The sequence below is a fragment of the Pezoporus flaviventris genome, unplaced genomic scaffold (genome assembly GCF_033815535.1).
Source record: "Pezoporus flaviventris isolate CSIRO_AGI_PZ_B2104156 unplaced genomic scaffold, CSIRO_AGI_Pfla_v1 ptg000569l, whole genome shotgun sequence".
Lineage (NCBI taxonomy): Eukaryota > Metazoa > Chordata > Aves > Psittaciformes > Psittacidae > Pezoporus > Pezoporus flaviventris.
The window spans coordinates 347,590-355,709 of record NW_026893116.1 but is presented as its reverse complement, the minus strand read 5'-3'; the positions used below and the strand labels follow the sequence as shown (position 1 = coordinate 355,709).

Genomic DNA, 8,120 nt, shown 5'->3' with positions numbered 1-8,120 from the left:
TGATCGCAGACGGCGCGCTGCGCATGGCGCCACTATCCCTTCCCCCGCTTACCCAACCGCGCTCGCTCTGTACGTGCGCGGGCCCGCGTGGCGCCGCCGTGGCCCCGCGCGCGCCAACGCGCTGTTCCTTCCACCTCCTTCCTCTTCTACCCCCCCCCCCCCCCCCCCCAGCCTCCCTCCCTCCCGGCCGCCTCGTGTCGGGAGCGCGCGCGCGCCCCCGCCCCTCCCTCCTCCTCCTCCTCCTCCTCCTCCTCCTCCTCCTCTCCTCCTCCTCCTCCTCCTCCTCCTCCTCCTCCTCCTCCTCCTCCTCCTCCTCCCTCCCTCCTCCTCCTCCTCCTCCTCCTCCTCCCGCCGCCGCCGCCCGTTCTCGGTCCCGCTGTGCCGGTGCGGGGCCGCCTCTGCCTCCCGGTCCCGTTCCCAGTCCCGTTCCCTGTCCCGCTGTGCCGGTGCGGGGTCGCCGCGTCCCCGGCAGGAAGCTTCCCCGCTCCGCCGCTCCCCGGCGCCCCGCCGCGGGGGGGCGCAGCCCCGTAACCCTCCCTTCCCCCCCCCCCCCCCCTCCCCTTCCCTTCCCCTCCCCTTCCCCCGGTCTTCCCCCGCCATGCCGGAGAAGCGTCCCTTCGAGCGGCTGCCCGCCGACGTGTCCCCCCTCAACTATGGACTCTGCCTCAAGCCCGACCTCATCGACTTCACCTTCGAGGGCAAGCTGGAGGCCGCCGTGCAGGTAGGGCCGCGCTCCGGCCCCTCCTCATCCTCCGCCGCCGCTGAGGGGACCCGTGCCCTCAGCCCGCCCCTCTCTCCACCGGGCCCGGCTCCCCGTTCGCTCCTTCCCTCCCTCCCACCGCGGAGGCCCGATCTCCCCTTTCCCATTCCCCTCCTCACCGCCGGGCCCTTAGGGCTCCCCTCCCGCTCCCGTCAGGGCCCGGCCCTCGGCGCGGCGGAGCCGGCCGGGCAGGTGCAGAGAGGCCGCTTGGGGCTACCCCCCCCCCCCGCCTCCCGCCCCGGTGGTGCCCGCCCGCCCTCCCGCTCCATTCAGCCCGTCCATACACACGTACACGGACCCCCTCCGCCCGGGAGGCCCCGCCCTGGCCCCGGCAGCACCGGGAGCGGCCTGGAAGGCCCTGGGGGCCTCGCCCCGCCGCCGCCGCGGCCCCCCTTCGGCTCCCGTGCCGCCTGCCCCTGTGTGTGTGTTAGGATGGACATGGAGCGTTGGGAATGCTGTGCCGCGCTGGTATCCCCGGCTGCACCCCGGGGCCTGTTGCCGGCCTCCAGAGCGCTGCTTTTATCCCTCTCCAGCCGTTCCGATGGCTCGGGATTTTGCTGGAAAGCCGAACAAGCGCACATGCGGTTAAACCGGCGCTCGCTCCCCCCCACCACCCACCCCGGTGTGGTACGGTAAGGTGGGAGGCCTCGGTGTCGTGGAAAGCTGGAGCGAGAGGCTGGGTGAGCAGTGGGAAGGGTGTGCAACCCGTTCTGCTGCCTTGTGTGAAAGGCAAAGGATTCCCAGTGCCCGTGCCTCAAAGCCGGGATGTTTGATGCAAGCCCTGGAGTCTCACAGTCATTCTCAGGCTGCTCTGCCAAGGTTTCCTAAATCTCCTTCCATGCCTTGTGCAATGGTTTGAATTAGATGCAGAACGGGGAGGGAGCTCTTCCTTAAAACAGGATGAGCGTGTTGAGGGCTCCCGAAGGCTTGAGGGAGATGATGCTGAGATGCACACAGGAGTTAAAGCGGTGGTTAAAGCCTTGGTTTCCAATGAGGCAATGAAACTGCTGAACCTGAAGGACAGGTAACAGAGGGAGCCGGTGCCTGCGAGTGGGTGATGGCGAACCTTGTGACTCTTGGGACCTGGAGGGAGGATGGCCAGAGATGAGTAAGTTTGTGTCATGTGGAAGGAGCACTGAAAGCATGCATGCCTATTGCAGAGCCTGCTCTGAGCTCAAGTGCTCAGAGGCCTTTCAGTGTGATGGTGCAGCTTGAGACATTCCCAGCCTCTTCCGTCTTAATCCCAGCCACCTATTCCTGTCCTCGCACCCAAGTTGCTGCTCCTCAGGCCTGTTACAGCTGTGGGGCTGTGCTGTAAATGGGATCACTGAAATCATCCAGGTTAAAAATAACCCTTGGGGGGGTGGGAGGGGAGTAGTGGCTTTTTAAGCCAGCCTTGCTGTTGAGGAGAGCGTGGTATTGAACAGCAGCCTTGGAAACTTCAGCTGAACCCAGGAATAACGAGAGTTTGGAGGCTTCTGGTGGAGGTGGTGGTTGGTTTTGCTGGGGGTTTTGTAGCCCTGGTGAGGTATTTGTCATGCTGTTTGCTGTGCAGGGGATTGCTCAATGAATTCCTAGAGCAATGGATACCACCTGACAATGCGAAATCCTGGACTTTCCGACCAGCTGAGGGCATGTGTTAAGGAAAAACAGGGATCTGTCAGGTTCAAGGTTGTAAAAAGCCCGCGTGCTCACATGGTGGTGAGCTCACCTGGTGTTCCCACGGGAGAGGGAATTAACAGAAGTTGAGGGTGAGGCTTGGAGAACGTATCTGGAGTACATATCTTTAGTTTTAAATAGCTTTTAGCAGTCGTAGGCTGAATAATCATGAGGCCACATCCCAGCTGCATGCAGGCAGGCACAGGAGAGGTGCAGGAAGGTGGATGGGATGTGTTCACACGCTTGTCTGGAGTTAGAAACCTGGAGAAGTTTGTGGCTGTGGGTGTGCAAAGCACAATAAAGCTACATTCCAGAAAATTAAAGGGTGGAGAGAAGAATAAACAGCTCACCTGCAGTGCCGCATGGACAGGATGCTCTTTGGACAAGGGGAATGGCTTCCTTAAGAATAAGAGGACATTTATTAGGTTTTTGTTCCTGAATCTAGAAAATAACTCATTTGTGTGCTGTTGGTTCAGGTAAGGACCCCTTGGCTGTTTCTGCTAGCAGCTTGCAATGAGGTGGAGTGCTGCTCATCGGGGGTGTTCTGTGTGCAGCATGCTGGAGAGCTCTGGCGTACGTTGTGCAGTCATTGAGGGGAAGGTGCTTTTATGTTAGGGCACAAACTTTGAATGTTCTAGATTTTGGGGAGGGAAATACATAGACTGCCTCCTCTTGTAGAGCCAGGTAGCCAATCAAGCATAGGTCTTAATCCCTCTGCTCCATTCCAGCACAGTAATGGCTGGACAAACAACAGCCCCTGTCAAATTCTTAAACCAGCGATACTTTCTTACCTGTGGGGTGAGTACTGAAACTTTGACACCAGAATAAAGCCTGTTTAATCCCAAAATGAGGAAACCATTTCATTACGTGCCTCAAAAGTGTGTGTTTGCTTTGGGGTCTTTTTGTGTCTAGTAGCAGAGTGGCATTAGGGAAGGCTGTGATATTTAGTCAAGGTATTACAAGGGAACACTTGGTCAGGGAGTTTGCGTTTCTCACTCAGAGCTGTTAAATAGGATTTGGCAGCCCTCTGTGTGGAATTTTAGTCAGTCTCTCGACTTGAGCACCAAGCCCTAAAGAAATGTTAAATAACTTTCCAGCCTTGGCTTTGGGGCAGTGCATTTGTGTTGGCTTTTGTATGTAGAAAGAACTTAACATTTTGTCTTTATGCCCCTGTAATAAATGTTACACTTAACATGGCTCCTTCAATTAAGCTTCAGAGGATAAAGCCTTTTATGATTCAAAAGATAAGGCTGTTGCTTCTGTGTCAGCGGTGACCAGGTTCCTTTCAAAGCCTAAAAGAGAAATGCTACGTGGTAGAGGTTTATTGGGGCACTTCTAGTTTTCAGATTAGGGAATGGGCCCTCTGGGCAGTGTTTGTTGGCTCTTGATAAAGGAATGATACTGAAATCTGCCCCTTGATCTGATTGCCATCAACTTTTGAAGCTGCCTTGGTGAAGTACCTGAAGTTTTGTCTGGTTCTCTGAAGTTTTGTCTGGTTGCTTGAGATGTTTAAATATTGTCATAGGATAATGATAATAAATAATGTCATGTGATTTAAATAAGGGTCATATGAATATTTCTGAAGCCTGGAGAGTTGTGTAACAATTATATAAACTGTCAGTATTCTAGTTGCCATTTGTCACAGTTAAATCTTCCCAAATCCTTAACTGAACTGTTTCACAAGGAACCCTGATCGCAGCCAGGGCACACCGTGGCTGGGGGAGAAGCAGACGTCGCGTGGCAGCAGCAGATCTGGAGCTGAAAGAGTCGCCTACTCTTAATCCTGTGCTCACTCTGTCAGTTAGGTCCCCTTTAGCGTTTTAAGCTGTTGATTTGTTGGGCGTGTGGGGCTGTTCCTGAACGAGCACAATTCAGTTCTCTCTTATTTTTGGGTGGAAATAGTTCATCTACTTTATTCATCTGCTCGCTTGAGGTTTCATTATTCTAACCCTGATTCTCAGGCTCTGGTTATCAGTGCAGTGCACTCGTATTACTCAGTGTCTAGGCCAAGTTTTTTCCATTCTGTTTCTGACTCCTGGGAGGCTGAACCAGGGGCTGGAACAAAGAGGGGATGTGCAGCACAGGTCACCAGCACCAGAAACATCTGGCTCCCAAAGTTCAACCCTCGCTTTAAGCTTCTACGTGCGTGTTCTTAACGCTGTCCTGCCTTCAAAGATGACCTGTCTGGTGCCGAGCTCCAGGAAGGTGCATGGTTGTCCTCTAACTTCCTGGTATTTCCCTCTACATAAACCACCTTCTTTAGAGAGTGTTGTGTGGTGATTCATTTCTTTCATTGGAAATGGCAGTGAGGTGTTCCTTGGTTGCAAAGCAACCTGTCTCTATAAAGAATTTATAACCTGAGGTGGATGGCTCTCTTCTGTATCTTTTGCCGTCCCTTTAATGTGTCTTAAGGATACTGTTATATTTAGCAATGTTTAACCTGTATCTGTTGCTTTTTATAGGTTAATTATGCAGTATCTGCTAGACTAAAGACTCTGTAGTTTTCTGATCCTGCTGCATGCCAGATAAAGATTTATTGTGGTGCTCTTCTATGTAAACCTTGGAAAAAATAAGCTGTAATGGGTGTAGTGTTTGTGCTCAGTATCTCTTAGGAGGGGAGAAATTGTGTTATCCAGCACTGTAACTTACATTTCCAGCCTGTGAAATTAGATCTGACTCTAAGTGTTGGAGTCTCGAGCTTCAAAATCAGAACCTCAGGGCTGCGTGTACCCTGATGAGACAAGCTTCCAACCAGGAATGCTTTTGCTCCCCTTCAGAAGGCCCCTTTCAGTTCTGTCATTCAGAAGGTGAAATGATTGCATCGATTGTAGTTACAGAGGGGTTTACATGCCTGTGTGTATTTGACACTCCTGAAGTATGTAGTTGGATGCTCTTTGGTATAAAGTGAGTTTTTCCAGTGGTGGCATTGGTAATTTACTACTTTACTGTAATTTGCTTGAGGTGCAGATTAATAAAACTTCATTCATTTTCTCATTGAAGTTCGGAGTTCTCAGGAAGAACCTACAGCACAACTGAGGTAACGTTAGGTGTCTGTTCTTAGGGAGTAAAGGGCTAAAAACATACATACTTGTTGTAATGCTACATTTAGGAAAGGACTCTGAAGCCGAGTGACAAGATCATGGTTACCTAGTCTTATAACTGGCTCTTGGGAATTAGCTTTGACTGTAGATGATGTCTTTTGGTGCCCCTCAGCCTGTGTTTCAGGTGGGCTGGCGTTCTACTGAAGCCATTCAAATTCTCCTTTGAAGTGCCCTAAAAAGCTTTTTCCATCAAGTCCTTTCCTGCTCTGATAACTGGGGAAAATGAAAAGCTTCACAGCACCTTTGCGGAGCCAGATATTTTGCCTTTGCAGCTCTTCTTCCATCCGATGATGTTATCTTGGAAAACCTCTTGGGGAACTTCAGCCATTGTCTCCTATTAGGTGAGATTTTCCTTCCCAGAGCAGAGGTGTGGATGTGCAGGAGGTTGGGAAGTGCCTAACACCAGGTTGCCACCGCAGTTAAACGTCTGGAAGGGCTGCAGTTTTGGGGCAGAGCAGACCTGCTTGAGGTGTCTGTGCCTGGCTGCTCTCAACAGGTATTTTAATGTTAGTTTCATCAAACCCAACAGCTTTTACGTGTTGAAACGCTCCTTCCATCCAGACATTGGTTTTAGTTCATCGGCTGCTTTTAGCCTTCTGGCAAAGCTACGTTCATTGTGGGCATTTGGTGCTTGCTCTTGCCTTGATTAACCTCTTCTTCCTGAAGAGTAAATGGATTCTGTTCCAGAGCAAGGTGAAGCAGGGTGACAGTTTGCATATACACACCTTTGTAATTGGTTATACCTAATGCAGTGAGATGCTTTTTACCTTTAAATATTATTGAATTCATGAAAAGCACTGCCTGAGCAGAGTATCTCTCTTGCAAAGCATAGTACTAGTAGAAATAGCCAAGCAGTTTCAAGGTACCACTTAGAGCAAAACACATTGATTCATCTTCATGGTGTCTGTAAGCATTAGGGCATGGGTTCTTGTGGGATGAGTGGTTGGAAGTGTGCTGGGCAGTTTATAGCTTTGTTTTGTGTCTGTATTTTATGGGTTTTAGTGGATCAGAGGGAGGGGTCTCTCACAGCCTTTGTGCCAACGTGACGTCTCTGCTTGCCCCACTGAATTCAGTGAGTGTTCTGCACAGTGCGCTGTCAGCATTCACATCTGCACACTGGATTATGCTCTTGGTCTTGGGGTGTTGGAAGGTAAACACTTTATAGGCTGTTGGTTCACTTTAAATGTTCTCTGCTGGGTTGCACTCTTGTAAGAGGTAAAGAAAAACCCCTGAAAATAGGCAGTTGCCTTTCTAAGGCACCTCTGAAGCTGTCTCTGCTTAAACCTAAGCTTATTTTGCAGGCAGAGCACTGCACTGAAAGTTCTGCTGTCCTCAGAAGAGGTTGTTTTTTAAAGATGGAGCCTATTGTTCAACCCAGCATTGTCTGCAATTTGGACAACTCTTGATGCGTCTTGAATTCTTCATGCAGAGAGATCTGGATTTGTAGATTGAATAAAGGTCCCCCTTAGACACTTAGAAAAAGCTTTTCTCAGTCTGATTTTTGTGTGTGCGTGTGTGTTTTAGAAGACCTTGAAAAACCCCAAACCCTCATGTAGTGATGAAAAGTGCTGGGCTTTGATCTGAGGCTCTGGAAAGTGTTGTAATCCTTCAGTCGCATGCGCACCAGGCTTGTAAATCTGTGCTAGAAGCATCAAACCTAACCTGTGGAGCTTCTGCTGCTACACTTGCTGGTTTTGTGCTTTGCAAGGCTGGTGGTTGTAGAATCAGGTTAAGTTTATCAGGTGACATTGTTTTGGTTTCATTACCATGAAGAGGCAACATGGAGCTCTTGTGCTCCATACGATGCACTGCAGCGTGGCTGACAGGCAGGGGTTGGAAGGAGTCACTGAGAGTTAGGCTTGTCAAAAAGTCTAAGCCCTTACATAGGATGTGTTATACACAACTCTGTTCATAGGAATAAGCCAGGGGACTGGGGTTAGAAAGAATCTTCTGAGTTAGGTTTGTCTTGTGCCAGCCATGTGTCAGGTTGGCCTTCCCTGAAGTATCTGGTGTTAGCCCTTTAGTTAACTCAATGGACCCTTCTTGGGATGGGGGTTCACTTATTAAGTTGTATATTTAAATTTCTTAAGCCTCTCTTACCCCTGACTACACTTGACTTTGGTGTGTATGTACAAAATGACAGAGGAGCCATTCCTTCCGTGGGCCTGGGTACAATGGCTTGGGACTGAATATCTGCTTCTGCGTAGTCCCCTTGTGTAGATCCCAGCTCCTTTACATCAGAGTGGTAAGGTCAGCTGCAACTCTGACCCTTCAGCTCCTTAGTTTGGCTGTACTTGTAATAAACACCGTTCCATTTGGCTGGTGAGTGGTGACTTGGTGTGCATGGGCAGAGCACGTTGCTACAGGGGAGCTCTGTATTTGATGGAACCAGTTCCCACCACAGGGCGGTCCGGCTGGTTTCTGCTGTGTGCAGACGTGGGTAACTGGTGTCAATAGTGCATTTTAAGGTTATAATAGTGAAAAAACCAAGGCAGGGGTAGAAATCCTTAGGCTAAGGAGCTTACTGTCTGGGGCAGGAAGCAATTCCTGTGTGCCTGTGTTAAACTCTAGTTGGCTGTTGTGGAAATTCTCTCTATTGT

General features: G+C 50.6%; 1 protein-coding gene across 1 annotated transcript in view; it reads left to right on the top strand.

Moving 5' to 3' along the window:
- The first annotated feature begins 552 nt into the window (after positions 1-552).
- The window catches only part of NPEPPS (aminopeptidase puromycin sensitive), a 33,384-nt gene continuing 25,816 nt past the window's right edge, over positions 553-8,120 (top strand). The window contains exon 1 of the mRNA XM_061443928.1: positions 553-721. Coding sequence (XP_061299912.1) covers positions 599-721 — 123 coding nt within the window. The 5' untranslated portion in view covers positions 553-598. The remainder of the gene's footprint in view (positions 722-8,120) is intronic.